Source organism: Zonotrichia leucophrys, chromosome 5, assembly GCF_028769735.1.
Source record: "Zonotrichia leucophrys gambelii isolate GWCS_2022_RI chromosome 5, RI_Zleu_2.0, whole genome shotgun sequence".
NCBI classification, from domain to species: domain Eukaryota; kingdom Metazoa; phylum Chordata; class Aves; order Passeriformes; family Passerellidae; genus Zonotrichia; species Zonotrichia leucophrys.
The window spans coordinates 4,685,582-4,704,097 of record NC_088175.1 but is presented as its reverse complement, the minus strand read 5'-3'; the positions used below and the strand labels follow the sequence as shown (position 1 = coordinate 4,704,097).

At 39.6% G+C, this 18,516-nt stretch overlaps 1 protein-coding gene across 1 annotated transcript in view; it reads left to right on the top strand.

Annotated features, from left to right (window-relative positions):
• The window catches only part of ASPG (asparaginase), a 45,295-nt gene that overhangs the window by 14,863 nt on the left and 11,916 nt on the right, over positions 1-18,516 (top strand). The window contains exons 7-12 of the mRNA XM_064714137.1: positions 5,314-5,426; positions 6,911-7,096; positions 10,000-10,113; positions 13,387-13,506; positions 14,544-14,639; positions 15,526-15,689. Of these exons, the coding sequence (XP_064570207.1) occupies positions 5,314-5,426; positions 6,911-7,096; positions 10,000-10,113; positions 13,387-13,506; positions 14,544-14,639; positions 15,526-15,689 (793 nt within the window). The remainder of the gene's footprint in view (positions 1-5,313; positions 5,427-6,910; positions 7,097-9,999; positions 10,114-13,386; positions 13,507-14,543; positions 14,640-15,525; positions 15,690-18,516) is intronic.

Here is an 18,516-nt window from a genome sequence, read left to right as displayed (position 1 = left end):
TTCTGAATTCTTCAACCAAGTGCCATTAGTGGCAGTAGGAGACCTAGCCCTGTACCATGCAACGTGCCATTCTGAATGGATTCTGCTTCTAGAGAAAGGCACTCTGCAATCTGGAAAAATAAACATCTCCCTTCCACCTAATGACTGGGAGTCACTTAACAAAGTTTCAGGATCAAAGTTTGCCACAGCCAGACACAAACTGAGGAAGCCTGTGAAGTACTGTAGTTGCCTGTAAGACATCTCTCAGGCAGAGAGTGTGCCACTGTTGTGCTGTGTCAAATAGGATGTCTCTGAAATCAGCAGAAGTGCTGTCAGTTGATTGTTGCAGTAAACCGGGGAGAATCTTCTTTCTTAGGTTTTTATGAACTGCATCAAACAGGGTATGAATAAATTCCGTTTACTGACTGATCAATAATGAAATCAAGCTGCAAATTGCAGGCTATTCCTCTCTTGGATTTGAATGAATTGTTTTGTGATTCCTTGTCTAGAGTAGAAAAATGAGAATGTTATTAAGCACTTCCCTTGGCCCATATTGGGACCCATTATCTTTTCAGTAAATGCCTCATTGGGATCAGTGGGGATTTCTGATTTAAAAACTGATGGTGTGATAGGCTCTATTTTTATTTGCCTCAGTTGATTACCCAGTTAGAGTAGCATCATTTATCCAAGATGACGGTGTCACTATTGAAGGATTGTTTCATTTTGAAAGAACATAGTTTATAGTAAGGGCAATCTACTGGTGCTGCTTTATTTTGTCCAAAGTAATTGTTTGAAACATCTCTGTCTCCCTTGAGTTTGCTTGTACAGTCCTTGCATGAAGCTTTCATGTAGACAAGGAACCACTTGGGTTTTTAAAAACAAACCAAACAAATCTAGCATCTTTTAACTTTTTTTTTTCCCAAATTACTTTATATAATATATCTTAATCCTCCTGTAGACAGGGCTGACTCTGGCTGATTCAGCATTCTAGAGAGCAGCCTAAGGATGCCAGGAGGAGCAGGCCATGTGCAGAAACTCTTCCTCAGGCTCCCTGGTTCTAACAAAGCTGGGAATGAAAATTCCAGGGAAGCAGAAGGGGAGAGGGTGAGGAAGTGGGGAGCAAAGTGGGATCATGGGCTGGTGCACAGGAATAAGACATTCTGTTCATGGCTCACCAAAGCATATAAAGGCAACAGTCTGCTTCAGAGCTAGAGAGGAGAGGGAGAAGCTTAGTCCTCTTCCCTCCCTTACCCTTCCAGTTCTCTGCTTCATTTATGATATCCATTTCTTATCCTGTTCCCTTTTTAGATGAGGCTCCCAGTGGATTTTTAATCCTGTAACTGGCTGTGTTCTCAGCCAGATCCTTAGCTGTGTTAGCAATGCCTAGGAGTTGTGTTACCCAGTTCTAGATAAGAAAGTGCATCGACCTCCTTGGGCCTTTCAACTTAGCACAAGAAAATCCTGTAAGAAATGAAAAAATTCTAGCCCTCTCCTGAGTAAGAAACACAGTGCTGATGGGAAATACTTTGGCAACAGAATTAGAAATCTCTGTATGAAATGGACAGTATGGAAATGATAAGAAATATTTCTAAAATCTCAAAGCTTATCAGGTAAAATACATTACCTGATTTCTCCTATATTTTGAAAACAGGAGAAACAAGGAAGACTATTTCTCTTGAGATCTGTAAAGATTCTCAGTATATTTTGTAATTGATTGCTTTATTCTTGATTGTTCTAATGAAGCACACATGAAATTTGCTTTGTTTCTGTGGCTGGAATTATTTCATCCCACATGCATGTAACTTCTGGAGTGGTGCACATGTGTGGGACCATGCAATGAAAGACAACCTGTGCAGGGGACAGAGCCTGTGGGATTGTGTGAGCAGATGTGGCACAGCAGCACACAGTCAGAAGGCCCTTTTGGGCTCATCTACCCACAGATCTCATTAGAGAGAAGCTGTTAGGCACTGGCACAGTGTGCATCTTGGTTGGTTATTTATATAGAAAGCCCAGGTCATTTGTGTGTGAAGGCATATCCCAGCTCTCTTCACTGGAGTGCTTCTGGTCCCCATCCCTGCTCCCTTCTAAGCAGGCATCTTGGCTGTTGCAATGACACCAGTCAGTTGAAATACTAATTCCCAAAGATGTATGTTGACTGTTTTATCACAGACTGCCAAGAAATTGGGTCTGTGCTCGTTTGCCTCCTGCAGGAGTTTGCAGCCATGGGTTGGCCTGTGCTCCCCACCCCTCACTGCTGCTGCTGTGAATCACAGGGAACTCTGGGGCAGTTTATATAATGGCAGGGCTCACCCATAGCCCTGCAGAGAGAGATGAGAGGAGGGCACTGCTGTTTGTCTGCAGCTCTGCAATCAAGAAAAGCTGTATTTCTTGTTTGATTTCATAACCTGGAATTCAGTCACCACTCCTAAGGGAGGTGTCACTCTGAGTTGCTGCTCTCCTGTTATAAGTTGAAACCTGCGCTGTGTTAACAGCAGGGGGATTTTCTGCTTTCTGATCTGTGTAGAGTTACTTTTATTTTAAGTCAGGCTGTTTTTTTTTCTTGCACTAACCCAATCACCATATTTTGTGTTTGTGTGTGAATAAAGCTGCATAAGATAAGGATGCAATTTTTTGGCAGTAATTTGGCAGTATGATACAACCATCATAAAGTCACCCCAGGATAAGAGGCTTTAGTGTTTGGTATGGAGAGGGAGATTGGAAATATCAGACTATTGTTTATGTGATGGTTTGATTTGGAAGAGTAAACAGAAGGCCTTTATATCTTGAATGCAGTCTCCCTGAATAGAGCAACCTATCCCAAGCCATTATGAGTTTAGTTTGTAAATAGCCATTACTTCTTTATGTTATGTACACTGCTTTAGAAATGTTCTTTCTGCTGTGCCACACCAGTAGCTAGCTTGTGTTTGTTCCTCACTTTTTCATCCACATCTACATGATGCACTGTGCTGTATCAGTTAAACTCTTCACAAGCACAGGCCACCCAAGTCAGAGCAGGTTACAGTTTTCTGTGCTGTGCCAAAACTGAGTATCCCTAATTAATCACTCTTATCCATAAGATAAAAAAAAGTTGTGAACACCAAGAGATGCAGTTTTTTGCACTTCACTTGCTTGTATATGAGTTTCTTACTTAAGAACTGTTAGTTGTTCTTATGTTCTTGGGCTCTTTGACTTAACAAAAAAAGATTGCTGTGTGACATGACACAGCAAGACAGCTGGTTTATTCAGTACAATGAAGATGCTTGAACTTACCTATGTGAAATAAATAATGTTCCTTTTGGGATAGAGGATGCAAAGGGTGTGTTCTAATTTCTTTTTTCCCCTGCATGGTGTTCTGCTTCACTCACAGCAGTTCTGAGTAAATCTGAGATTAATTCTATGTATATTTGTTTTTCTTTGGCTTTTGCATCACATTTGCCTTTTGTTCTGCCTTTTAGACTTGTTTGGCAAATGAAAAACTGACATCTGTGGAGTCTGCAGCAGCAAACACGTTATGTAGGCTGACGAGGTTCATGACCAAGCGAATGCTAACTCAGGGGAAGGGCAATCTTTATCTTCTTTTTAATATAATTTGGAATTACATCACTATACTATGTCTGCATGCATTAAATTTATCTTGGAGATGTTATTTGGTAGAGCGTACTCCAAGAGTACAGGTATAGGCCTGGTGTAGGTCTGACTTCTGAACCTGTCCTCTGATCTCTTTCCTTGGTCTTCTGTTTTTGGCAGTGTGTTAGTGCTCCATGCCAAGGCAGGTTTCCTCAGCTCATTCTTCAAGTTGGTTGCAGGCATCAGGGATGCTCACAGTTGCCAAACGTAGTAGAATGCATTTGTGAAGTTTTGGCAGGGACTCCTACCTTATGGAGGATGAAAGAAAAGCAAGCTGTGGTACAATTTTATTGCCACCCCTTCTTATAATGGAGGCTGCTTTTAAAGAGTTAACCTATTTTTAGAAGGCTTAAGGAATGGATTTATTGCTAAACCGTGCTGCTTCTTAAAGCACAGTGCTCATGTTGAATGTGCTTAGCCAGGCCCATGAACCTCATGCAGAACAAGTGCACAGGCTCTGCACTTCTCTGGTTCCTCCTGCAGGTCTCTAAATGGTTCTGGAAAGCTCTTGGAGGCCTTTGAGAGCTACTTGGATAGCTACTAAGCCAGGTGGTTTCAGAATCATGCTGGACAGCTTATCAGAAAGAAGGAAGCTGCAGAAATGGTTTATATTTCTGTTCTCCCACTCCCGGGGCAGTAGGAATCCATGTGCTGAAGTGTGACTGGATGGATAAAAAAAAAAATGCCAGGCCAACTGCTTGTGACCTGGTTAATGGATTATGGCAGTTTTTAGAAAGAAGAGACTCTAGCTGCTGGCAGGGAAGAAAAGTTCATAGAGTCTTATAGGAGAATGCTATTTTTTGTCCTGACTTAATGGATTGTGTAGTTTTTAGTATCTCTGGTAGTGTGGCAATAAAGCAGGCTTCAATTGAGGCTTTTAAATTTATTCTTGGTTTTTTTGGTTTTTTTTTGGAAGTGGCTGTCTGCTGATTGCAAGAAATTGCAACCGTAATTGGTGTGAGTAACTCTCTGCATGGCTGAGAGCAAGTCGGTATTATGCACGCAGATCTTTTATCTGTCTTGCTGTTTGGGAGTTTCTCCAAAATCTCAAAAGCTTAGCTCATGAAGGGAAAACAGGCAGCTTTACAGCATGATCTGTCTTCATGGAGGCACAATGTTCTGAGCTGTTGGCTGCTGTTTGTTGAAGCTCTTCCCCTACCTTGTAGGAGCCGTCAGCGTTACCAATGCTGCACTCCTACACTGAAGTAGTAAAATTTTGAAATCAATAATGCATGACTTGGCTTCTAATAATGCAACACAAACAAACTATTAGTTAAACAGCTGGCTTCTGGCTCTAAATGTATAATCAGAGTTAATTGAATCCTTGCTATTTTATTTAATCATTAATAACTACCTAATAAACTCTGGAGGTGATTAGCAGCAACAGTAACTGCATTTGTCATCTCTCACATCTGAGAAGATCAAGGTCTGGTTTTCAAACATGAATCCAGGCTTGTATCAGGCCAACTCCATAACAGTGAAGTTCAGGTCAGTGTATGACAAGTAAATATTTCACCTATGCCAGACCAGCTGCTAATTCTTCTGTCTTAAATGAGCCTTCATTTCCTCTTTAAAAAGTGTGTTGTCTTTCATGAATTCCCTGCCTAAGAACAGTTTTAAAAACAGAGTTTTAAGAGAATCAAGTACTACAAGTGTACTTAATAGCATGTCTTAATATTAAATTAAAAAGGCCTCTTCTCTTAACAGTAAACTGGGAAACGGTTTGGAGAGCCAACACCACAAAGAAATTCCGAGTTCACACCAATATGAACAGGAATGTTGGTCTTCTGAGGATCTTCCCAGGAATCACAGCTGCTGCTGTAAGTGTCCCCACTTCACTTTGGGAATGGCTGAAGTGATGCTCAAATACTTGTAGGAAAGCTGCATTGTTTGGAGCAGTGGTTGGGGTTTGGAGGAAAGGGAAAGAATCTGTCTTCTTCTGATAAGCATTTTTTTGAAATATCAGGGCATTCAAAGACTATTTCCTTATGCCATAAATGATAAAAGGTTTTCAAATATCTTTTTTATAAACTGCTTGGGTTCTGGAACTTAAAATTAATTTCTTATCAGGACTCATAAATAGGTCAAGTGTGGTTTTCTAGACAGCTGCAAGCTACAGTGACTAGGAAAATATTATCCTGGTGCATATTGAGGCCTATTAATATATATCTTGTCAAAGAATAGACAATATGGTGGGTGGAGTGTGATTATTTCTACAGCTTTTTTTTTTTTTCCAAGGTTCATTTTGTCTCACACTGATGGTTCACATGACCCTCAGCATTCATACAGAGCTGAAAATGAAAAGTGGGATTTTGCTGCTGAAAATGAGAAGTGCAATTTTTTTGCCTTTAGAAATTATTTTGCAGACTGTGATTTTAGGTAAATTGGTCTTTAAGTTTTTGTCTAATATTAATTCCATTAAATTGACAGGTCTTTTGTGGCTCTTGCCTTCTTAAATTGAATCCAGTAGTTTAAGCAGCACTCCCCAATTATATCACTATTCTTTTTAGGTGAATATGAACAGATGGAAAGACAGAGGGGTGGTATATTTGCAATAAAACACCAACTGCATAGTTATCCTCATGGGGGTTTACAGTGTATAGCATTTAGCATATGTGATCAGCAAGGAAATATCTAGGTTGTTGAAAATACATCTTTCTAGGAAGGGGACTTTGCTAGGCATTCTCTGACAGCATTCTCTTACAGTGAGGCACAATATCTACTTCAGTGTCAACTGGCCTGGGGTATATAAGTGTCTCTGAGTTAAATCAATTTGGTTTGGGGTTAAAAAAACTTCATGCTTTGTTAGAATGTTCTTTGCTGAAAGGTGGAATGCTCTGTCTCTTAGGCAGACATTGGTTAACTGAACTCTTTGCTAAAGCAAAAAAAATCTGGGGAGGGGTGTGGAGTTCTAATCTCAGTTAATAATTCAACATTTATTTCATAAGTGTAACTGTACCTTTTTGTTGCACCAAACAGTGGTGCAACAGTACAGCACTTGATCAATAGCATCTTTTTTCACATCAGCTAATGACTGTACAAAACAGTTTCTTTTAAAATCTAACCCTCCAGAAATTTTAAAGGAAGCCAGAGAGGAAAAGTCTAATTTTTAAAAAGCTTTTTTTACAGTCTCAGTTTTTGCAAAAGGAAGCACAGAAGGGTGTAAGAAGACTGTAAGGCATGAGAGTGTGTAAGACTATAGCAGGAATAGACCACTTTTAAAAATGCTGTGCCATATGTGAAAATTTTAAGGATAACCTAAACATACCTGTTTTTCTCTGTTCCCTGTCTTGTTTTTAACCAGGTCAGAGCATTTCTTCAGCCTCCCATTGAGGGCATAGTACTGGAAACTTATGGCAGTGGCAATGCCCCAGACAAGAGGGAAGATCTGCTGGAGGAGCTGAGGAAAGCGGCTGAACGCAAAGTGGTGATCCTGAACTGCACACAGTGCTTGCGTGGGGCTGTGAAAACAGTCTATGCTACAGGCCAGGTCATTCCCCACTGCTGTGCAAAGCAAACATCCCACTGACACTGCCTTTAAACTTCCACTAGTCCCAGCCTATAAAACCAGGTTTATTAACTATAAAGTTGTTGCTCATAAAATAACTACATCTGAAATATCTTAAGCTGGAAGCATTTAAACACATATCTATAAACAATATCCTGTTACTCCTGTTCTGAATAGTCAAAACAGGCAGCTCAAATCCCAAATTAGTGATTGCTCACTCCTGTCATGTGCAGCACTCCAGGATACTTTGCATTAGATCTGTAGTATCTCTCTCAGAGGGATTCTATTGAGCTAAAAGCTAGCTTAGGGGTCAGATGATCAAATAGAGTAGTATTTGATAGGATAACAGTTGCTTAGCTACAATGTAGGAGCATGAAGAAAGCCTGTAGATGCAAGCAATATTCCAAATCCCAGTTCTTTATTTGACTGGTAGTACAACTGAATTCAGGGTGAGATTGGAGAACAGTATCTAAGGAATTGTCTGTATTGAAGAATGGAAATCAGTTTAGTTTAACCCACAAGGGCTGGCTTAAAGTAGGTTTTGTGTACATACTGTTAATATTCAGGGAATTTTGTAGTGTGTTTCTACCACAAGTTGTGTTCCAAAACACGACATCACTGGGACTAATAAGAGCTGTATAAGAATATGTGCTGCATATATTAGTGTGAGGGAAGCTGGTTTAACTGGCCTTTAGAAAAGGACCAGATATTAAATAGCCAAGAAGCACTAGCAGAGGGTGACTCATGCCTCTGCCTTGGACACCTGGTTTTGTTGGGAGCAACCACCCGTCTGGCAGAGCCAGCCTCTCCTTTGACTGCCTGGCAAACCTAAATACCCTGGGCTGGTGCTGAAACCTGCCTCTTTTAGCTTTGGTTTTCACACAGCTTTAGATAATATTTGCACAAGGACTGTTTTGAGTATCCAATACAAATGGATATTCTAAGACTTTCTTTATATTAGTACCTAAACTTGCTATTTTCTGATTTGGGCAATGATTTGGATGTTGGTAAAACTTTTGCATAACTTTATGGAGATGTTTTGAGAATTAGTGAATTTTGCAAAGATCTTGTGCTTTGTAGCAAATACTGTAGGAATTTGCAGATTATATAGAACAGCTCACTTGGAAGGGAAAAAGCAGTTAAGTCAATAAAAGACACCAAATTTATATTTGAAATTTATATTCATGAAAATGAACCCTAGGTTTTATGTGCTCTTCTGCTTGAAATGAACTGCTAAAATTTATGGAAAAAAGAAGGAAACCTCTTTCCTATGCTTTGGTTATAAGATTCTCCAAGTAGACACCTAAAATGGCTTTTTGCACTCTGATCTGGACTCTGGATATGCTTAAAGATTCTGCTCAGATCTTACTGAACCACTTTAAGACTGTGTTCCCTTCTGCCTTCCATTTTTTATATGGAGTTTGTTCTATGTTGCTTCAGCATCAGTTGTTAGAGGCTGCCCTGTTTTCTTGGCATCTTTTTAGATCACTGACCAAGGCAAGTCCTACAAAATTACTCCACACTTGTTCTTTCACTGCCTTCTCCTTTTCATGAGGAACTGCTCAGTATCATGAGTGAATGCTGTAAAGTCGCTGTAATGTTAATTTTACTTTGATTTTTCTTTAAATGAAGTATTTCAAAGGTCTGCATATGGCTGTGCCAGTTTTGACTCATTTGAGCTAGTCAGGTAGGTCAGCTGAGTCCCTGGCTTCCCTTGAAGTGTTTGTTTTAATTAACTGAATGTCTGGCCTCTGATCCATCTACACAGTAGAAACTTGTAACTGAGGGGGCTTTAGGTATAGGAAGGAAGCTGGGAAATCCCTTCCTCCTGCTCTTTCACAAACCCACTGAAAAAGCCCTAACTGTTCTTTGGTTAGCTCTGCAGGACAGAAAGTATTTCTCACCTTCTCTGTATATGGTTTCCCATGGGACTTTAAAAAAATGTTACTCTGGGTCTCCCAGAGGTGGTTAATGAGCTAATTAAGGCTCTGTATCTTGCTGAAAATATTAGTTAAGCCACAACATGTTTTGAATCTGAAGCTTGTATACAAGGTATTTAAAAGGAAAATGCTGTGCAAAGAACCTAGTTCATGATGCTTTACTGTGAGGCATCACATTATGGCAAAGAAGGGGATCTGTGATTTGCCCAGGTACAGTTTAATGACAAGAGATCTGAAATCTCCTTTGTCTTTGCTGTCTTGTACACTTACAAGGCTTGCTGATCATAGCAAAGATCCTTCTTATTTTTGCTTTTGTTCAGACATTTTATTTTTTAACTACCAGAAAGATAAGTTAAAAGGTCATCTTTTTCAGTTGTTCTTGTCAGAACTGTGTAAATTACATATTTTAGTTGTATCTTCTAAATCATACACTGCTAGCACAGCCTGCAAGAATCTGAAAGCACTCCCGCTGTGAGCACGTTGTAGTGCTGGAATTCATCCAAAGCAATGCCCCATAAAAGAATGGTAAATATGTCTGTGTGAGAACAGCCTACTTGGCAGTGTTCAAAATGCCACTGGGTTAAAACAGAGTAACTGCAGCTTTTCAATAAAGGGAATCTGACAACTCTGCAGATAGCTGATACAGACCTGTAACCTTTCCCTTTTAGCATGGTAAGCGACCGTGGCAAGCATTTGGTGGAATTCTTCAGTGCTATTGCAGGAAAAGGAATTTAAAGTAAAAGTCATCTTTATTCAGGTTGCTCTAGTATTTGCTTGGTATTTGATAACTAAAAGTACAAAAATTACAGTGGCAGTAGGAGGAGCAAGAGAGTGGAGGCTTGGCTGCACACTGCATTCTGTGTAGCCACTCATCTTCCAAACACCTTTTCTGCATGTGCAGGTATTTCTGAATGCTAATTAGAATCATTGTTCCCTTTTATTCAGATTCTTGCTGATGCTGGAGTAATTCCTGGAGGTGATATGACACCAGAGGCAGCCCTAACTAAACTGTCATACACACTCAGCAAGGGAAACCTTAGCTGGGAGGAGAAGAAGCAGGTAAATATTTCAGTGTGACCTTGAAAGACTTTAAGTTTCACATCTACTGTGCTAACTTCTGCTTAGCTTCATGCCTTGAGCTTCTCTTGCATTTAAAAGCAGTTGGTTCCAGAACTGTAATGTGAACAGCCCATGTTTTTGGTTTTTATCTTATGGAAGGGAGCATTAAGCAAACAAATGTATGAAGATAGGGAGAGAAGAGAATTTTCTGCATAAGTCAGGTGAAGATCATAACTGAGCCATAAAAATGCCATGTTTAAGTGTTAGGAGTCTAACTTGGACACTTTGTACTGAAAACTCTATGTGGAAGTTCTTATGAGAGACAAAATCCCAACCCTACTGAAGTCAGCAAAGATCTTGTCACTGATCTTAGTGTGGTGAAGATTTCATCCCAGACTCATTCACACAAAGCTTATTCTGAAAATAAATATTGCCTACAGCCTCTTCCTTTACAGCATTACTCATAACAGTATTAGATTTTATTTCTCTAAGAGGAGATGCACTTTATAATACATAAAAAGTAGAGGATTATTCTAGAATCAATTGTAACTCTTTTTAAAATCAGAGTCCCTTTAAAAATGTTCTTACTGTTCTTTGGTTGCTTAATCAAGGCTTTTTTTCCTGCAGGTTAAATAGCTGTTTATTGTGTTCCTTTAATACAAGGAGCATATAGCTATGAATTAGATAAGGGAGCAGCATTCTGCAGGAATGCATGAATTTCTGTGCTTGGATGTAGTGAAATCTTAATCCTGACACTTTGGGAGATGACATCATGATGAGTCACTCTCCACACTTAACACCGCAGGCACATGTGTATTTCATGATGGTGCTTTGTTTTTATTAAAACCATAATAACCTGATCATTATTTCATGCTCCACATCTTCCAACCAGTAGCAGCACTTGAGACAAACATATTTGGATACCTGTGAAGCTAAGTGTAGTGGCTGAAAGTACCACTCACTGTGCTTAGACACAGTTACAGCCTCTGAGCTTGCAGTTGTTTGCTTAAGCTGAGAAATAAGGAGGAACTGTGTCTTTGGTGAGGATGCCCAGAACATGCTCTGTGCAAGGATGTGCCTGGCAGGTGACACAGTGCTGTGAGGAGCAGGGGTGTTAGATGTGTTTGTGCATTTGTGATGGAGCTGAGAGGGCCATAACACACAGAGTATCACCATACAATTTCAGAAAGCTTAAAGCAGCCACTCTTCTTGTTCTTTAGCCCAGCCTTTTATCCCCCTCATGTTCATGCACTGCACCTGTGTGCCCTCTGCTCCCTTTGGTGGTTGGTCAGTGCCCCTGGGCACTCCAGGGCTCATTGCTGTCAGTGCTGCTCACCTGCTTTCACAGCTGTACCCACTGGGGGTGAGGCTGGGCCCAGCCCCACTCCCAGTTACCACAAACTGTGTACCCACATTTGCACTTCAGAAACCCCAACTCTTCACTGAGACCCCTTTGGTAACTCACTGACCCTGGAACACACACACTAACTTGGTTTCTTTTAATGCTCACTTTAATCTTGCACAGCAGATTATTTGACCTGGGACAGGAGAAACCTTCCCAGTCTTGTCTGGGTGTGTGAGTTAAAACTTAATTCGAGATCCAGTTTGCTGAGGTGAGATAGCTGACTAACTCAGGTGAGGATTTGATGATAAGGTGTTTTAGGTACCAGGTCACAAGATAATTCTGCATTTTCATGTGCTGCCCTTGGGGTTGTGCTACACAGTTTTTGTGTGGTGGTGTGCTGGACCTCCTTTATATGGGATGAAAAACAAAATAACTTTTGCAATTTCTTTGAGTATGCAGGATTGGTTTCCTCATTTGAATCATAGTACAGACCCACAAACAATTGTGCTGGCACAACTAAGGGAACAGCACGCTACATTGCCTGGGCAGGAATGAGTTATAGAGACCAGGAGAAGAAGAAAGCCTGGAAATATGTTGTCTGTGGCAATATCTTCAGCTAAACATATCACCAAACAATAGTCTCCCAAGAGACAGAAGCTCTCCTGAAGCTGGCGTGGTTATTTTGGGATTCTTTTTCAACATGAAGAGCAAGGAATGTGCCCCCAGACACATACAAATGTCTGAAGAGCTGGTAGGACTGAATAAGCACACAGGGTTTTGCACTGGGTGCATTTAGCACAGGTGCCAATTGCTAAGGTTACCTGTGTAAAGCAATGATCTCAACCTGTCAAATTCTAAAAGTGTGCCAAAGCATTGGTATCCTCTGAGTTACATGTATATGGGACTCTTCCAGCAGACAGCTGTGGTGTTGTCAGCTCTTGGAGGGTTTTTTTTTTAATAAAGGGCATGCCTAGACATAAGTAAACCTGGGGCATTCCTCCTGCCAACATCACATCTGTTTCTTGCAAACTTTCACAATCCTGCTTTTTAAAATTCTAATTGAAATAACTATGTGCTTTATAGCTGCATCAGCAACCTTTCCTGAATGAATGCCAGTGTGTAAAATGGTCAGAATTGAAGAAACTAGTTGATTTTTCTTGATGACTGGCTTCTATCTGTGTTCTCCAAGTTTCCCAGAGTCTGTCATTTAGAGTATTTTCATTTCTTTATTGCCCTATTCAAGTACTTTCTACACATGAATTGGCTGACCTTTTTACATTTTGATTTGGGTTTTTTTCCCAGTTATATTGGAGGCACCCATCCTGCAAACTGTTACATGCCTGTTTGGATACTGAATGAGTGCTACTGCTGTAGATTTTCTGATTCAAAGCTGGATCTATGTCCAAATTGTAACAAAATCAGGGCTAATGGAGCTGTTTGGAAACCCATGGAAATACATGACTGTCTACAGGCAGCACTGGGCTTTGTTTTGAGGTCTATGTACACAGTCTGTGTAGGAGTCCTGAGGTTTGTGAATGCTGGCAAGAGGCAGCAGCATTTCAGAATATTCTGGTCTTAAGCCTCACTCTGCTCATTACTCATTATCTTTGTGTTTTAAGCAGGCTGCAGCTTACCCCACTAGGGAACTTTTGTCCGCATATTCTAAAATTTGGGGTGTTTTGTTATGTGCTTATTTTGGTTTTCTTTGCTTTGGAAGAAAGTTTTGTTTGCCTGTCTCTCTCCCTCCTTTGTCTTTTAAAACGTGCAGTCTGCATGGGACAGTAACTATTTCTTTAATCCTTTGTCTGCATTCAATTAGTTTCCATAATTCCTCCAAACAGTTTTCTAACTTGATTATAAGGTTTTTTTATTAGGCTACCACCATTTTTTTCCTCTGCTAACAAAGGGTTTGATTGCTTGCTTTTCAGATGCTGAGTGAGAATCTAAGAGGAGAAATGACTGTTGTACCCACAGGAGCCAAGATCTCTTTGAGAGATAGCAAGTTTATTCAAGTGATTGCCAAATCTCTAAGTATCAGCAGCAAGGAGGTATATACTTAAATATTTAAAATTGGTATAATGTAAAGCTGTAAACTGAGTTAAATAAGCCTGGATAAAAGATGAACAGCAAAGCTGAAAGAAAATTGGAATATGGAGTTAGGGAGAAAGGACACAATGACAATTCTATAACTAAAATGTTTTTAATTAAAAACATATTAATGTTTTTCCCCCCTCCTTTGTAGCCCCCTCTTGGGATTACTTTCTTGGCTGGCTGGTTGCAATAACAAGCCTCAGACAGATGCTCTAATTCAGGGTATCAATGATATGAAGAATTGCTTTATATTTTTGTGGTCAAATGTATTGACAGTTTGGAGCAATCCAAATAATAATGGGTAAAACAGCTTAATTGTACATGCAGTCATAGAAAGCTGATACTAAGGAAGCATTACACAAGTGTAATTTGTGGTGTGTAGTCCCGCCCAATTAGAAAATATAATATAAATATACATTAGATAATAAAGTACTGGTTATACAAATACTCACTTTTCTCTTGACTTGGGTTCAGGGAGGATGGGATTTTTATTAACTAATGAATACTGAATGTATTCTTTAATTCTTCTTTAGTAAGCATGAGGAATGGGGAGAATATTTAGGGGCCTAGGAGGCTTGTCAGTGTAGGTTTGAAAGTACAGGTTACACAAATATCTGAGGAATAACATGAATAAAATTGATCCAGTCTTGAAGATATGGTCTTTTCCAACTCCCCCCAGCACTGTTTCTCCTACTGTACTGATGTGTAGCTATGGCAGTACAGAGATGGCAATTAGTTTGTGCACCTTAAATGGTTTATAAAGATATCAGGTACTTGTAGTGTTGCCAGAGAGGAGTATAAATCTTATGGATGTGTGACTGACAAAATGCACAAGACTTCTTTCCTTCCAAGAACTAAATGCTACCATTTCTAAACATACAAATGACTAATTTGGAACTTTACATGAAAGCAAGGGCAGTGTTTTTATGACTTGGGTGTCAATCGCATTAGAGGCGAGGCTGATATTAAATGTTTAATTTTATTTGTTTTGCAGGAGTTGGAAGCCGTACGAGATGCATTAATTCCACCTTTGGCTTGTGCTGCAGCTAAACTGGGTGACATAGATGCAATAAGAGCCATAGCAGAAATGGTAATGTAGAATGAACAGTGTGTACAAAACATTAATTTTAAAATAAAACTGTAGTTGATGATAGGAAGCCATACTCATGGGAAGTGACAGCCTAAGTTTTAGAGTCAAGGTGCTATGACAGTTACAAATGGTTTCTGGACTTCTTGGTCTTTGCCTTTCAGAACTGGTATGTTCTTGTCCCTCTCTGCTTTTTAGCTGTTTACATTTTCTTTTGAACTGTGAAAATACAGGTAGATTAAAATGCAAGTTCTTATCTGCTAACTTTGGAACATTTTAAAATGATTTGTGCTGCTTTCTTTTCACTTAACTTTCTTTATGCATATTCATAGTATCCACCTTTTGGATGTAAATCTGTCAGGAATAAAAAAAGAACTTGAAAATTATATTTAAGCAAAACATAGTGCAGTGCTAATTCAGAATTTCTGTTTCTCCCTAGAGCTCTGACTTGGGTTATACCCAAAGAAAAAACAGGCATTTCCCTGTCATCTCTTTTCTTTTTTCCCCCTCTTTGCCTTGGTTTACCCTACTATTGAGATTTTGGTAATGGGCCTCAAGAAACGATAAATATATCTTGAAAGTAGGAATTAACTAAGACAAGAACAATTAGCAGTCTACAGGCACAAAACTGCTGTATGGTGTGCTGTAATAAAGAATATATTTCAGTGGGAAACATGCAGGAGGTGGAATAAATATCTTTATTGGCACTAAAACAATGCTGCAAGATAAACTTTATGTTTGACAGGCTTATTTGGATACTTAATGGACAGGCTTAACAATTTGGTGGCAGAATGAAAATGTGATGTATACATGCTACTGTGTGCCATTTAGAGCAGCTTGATGTGCAGCCATTCTCTTTTTGGCATGTGAAGGATTTGTCCTTTTGTAGGGTGGAAACCTGAGCTGTGGAGACTACGATGGCCGAACTCCCCTGCACATTGCAGCCTCTGAAGGGCACCTGCCCTTAGTTGAGTATTTGTTGATGTCTGGTGCAACTGTTTATGCCAGAGACAGATATGGATCTACCCCTCTGATGAATGCCATCAAGTTCAGGTAACAATTCATGTGCTGCTCCATGTAAGGTTTATAAACCTTCTGTCATTTTGGATTTCAACTCTATCCATCCTGTGCTCTGGTCTTGTGTGGTCTCAGCAGCCATGTGTAAATGACAGCAGTTTAAATAACACATATCAGCTTATTTCAGAGGATGTGACTAGCCTAAATGAAAAGATTTTTTAAAATAATGTGGAATGAAAGCAAACAACTTGTTACGCATGCAGAATTTTAGCATAAGGTAATTATTGCTGTCCTCCTGCCAAGACTTTGTCCGTAATTTCAGGGCTCCACTCTTTATTGTGAAGCTTCCTTATAAAACAGAGCCAAACTGATCACTCCTTTTGATTGTCAGAAGTGAGAGTGCAGGACCATGGGCTGTCTGTTCTCTTTCTGCCCTGCCCTTTCTCATCAAGACCAGACTGTTTCAGTTGGCACAAAATATACCGGTAGGTTGACATGTTTTAATCTTCTCCTTCCACCAGTGCTTTCCTGAGTCTCTTGCTGGATGACTGGTTTTTTGATTTTCCCCTTCCACCCACTCATAATTATATGGGATGGTTGCATGGCTCTGCCTGCTTTGTGGATTTCCTCTTCCTGCTGTTATGAATGTCAGCAGTTCTTGAATGGTAGTCATGGACTTGCTCTTTACTGGTCTCTTCCATGTTGTACAGTCCTAAGGAATGGCCATATCACAGAATATAAAAGTTATCAGTAATCAGAATTTAATTTTCTAAGATTTAGTTTGTATAGCCTGGGGATTCATAGAGCCATTGGTCTTCCAGCATGTTAGAAGCTGCACACCATAATCTCTCCTTGTCTTTGATCCACTTTCAGCTCCTTATCTCATATTCAGTCTGTATCATGGCAGGAGAAAAGAGGAGAAAAGCCATTTTTTTCTGTAAAAGAGCTCAGATGGATTGAATTTTCATGGTCTTTCTGGGTGAATGTCCTCAGATATTCCTACAGCTTTCTAATGTTGACAGGTTCACCTGGTCTGTCAAGCTGCAGTTAGCTCCCTGGGAGGTCTGGCAGTCCTGGATTACCATGGGCTGCAGGAATAACTTGGAGGCTTCTTCTGTTTCCAGGAGCAGCTGCAGAAGCCCAGCAGCTCCCTGGCTGTGAGCTGGAGGGCGGCGTGGCCGCGCTGTGCTATTGCCATTCCTCCTGCATGGTCCCAAACTGCTTTGTGCCTGCTGCCTTACCTCATGAATATATAAGCTCTGCAGTCTTAAAGCAAAAACAAGCCCAACAGCAAATCAAGCAAATAACCTTGGAGTTGAATAGAGGTGGCTCTGGTCCAATGTGAGAAAATGCTAAAGCATTAGATACTATTAGATGTTCCTGCAAATCAGGCACCTACTTCTTTTACCGCACCCATCTACCGCCTGAGGAATTTCACATGAGCTTGTTGTTTGGATTCCTCAGAATTGCCACTCCTATATTAGACTCCTACTATGACTCTTAAGCTCTTTAAAACTGCACACCCATTTTGATGCAGGGAATTGTAAAAGGAAACTGCACCATAACCGTTTTCAGTTTCTCTTTTTGTTTCTACTGTTGGAATGAGAGGAAGAGTTGACTTAGAACTAATCTCATAAATGTGTATTTATGATCTGTGTACTCACACTGCATTTCACACTGGTAAGCATATAAACGAGAATGCTAAAGAGCAGACAGCTGTATATGTGTGTAATTAGATACCCACTAAAAAGATTTCTGCTACAGAAGTATTTAAATTCTATTTATTAAACACTTGCAAGCTGAAAGTGAAGAGATTATCCTGATAGAAAGTGGCAGAGAGGGAAGGGGGGGAAACTGATGATAATGAGTAGTCAATGCTTTAAACTGTTTAATATTGTAACTTTCTCAATTTTACTGAACATTGCATCAGCTTAATCCCATTTTCTGAGAATTAATATTTGTTTAATTGGCATTTAACTGCAATACAGTATCCACTTATCTTAAAAATAGCTTTCTTCCAGTCTTTTATGTAACATTTCTCAGTGGCTTGCCTTTTAACCAGCATGCAAACCTGTATAATGATGACTGATTTCTCTCTTCCATTTATTAATTTGTAAAAATGACCAGGAGTTATGTCTCTTCTTAAAAGCTTCTTAACATAGCACTGTCAGCTGATAGACCAGTGACTTGATTTATGTCAATGATAGTCTCTTACATTTTTTGACTTTAAGTGACTCTTTCTTTGTTTCTTGCTAAATAAGAAATAAACTACTGCATTTCCGCTTTTTAATTTGTAGCTGCAATTTGCCTGTAGTCTCTCTCACTTTATGCATGAGGCTAAACAGACCACTGTTAATCTAGGCCAGTTGTTTGACATATCAAAATAAGTAGCATTCCTTTAATTTCTTACAGCACCCTCAAGGGATAATTAATTTTCAAAACAATAGAATAATATTTTTTTAATAACAGAAACTCTCTCAGCAGGAAAATGTCTTGAATAAAAATTGTGTATATTTTAAGTAGTAAAAGTGCTTCCATTTACTTGTAGAGCAGTGGTAAAAGGTTGAAAATGGGGAGTTGCTCATATAGTGCTGTGAGAACATCAGATTAGAGGTAGTAAAATTACCTCCCACGTAAATATGAATTTAAATACTTGATATTTTGAAAGGTTACATTTACATTACTTCAGGAAATCTAAGGCAGAGAGAAAATTATCTACCATTGACTCCAAGAAGCACACTGCAGCCTGTCCTTGCAGTGTTTGAGCACAAAATACCCACTGATACCGTGCAGAAAACCAAATAAGTGAAACTAAGCTGATCCTGCCATAACCATTCTGGTTGCTAGGGGAGCAAGCATGAAA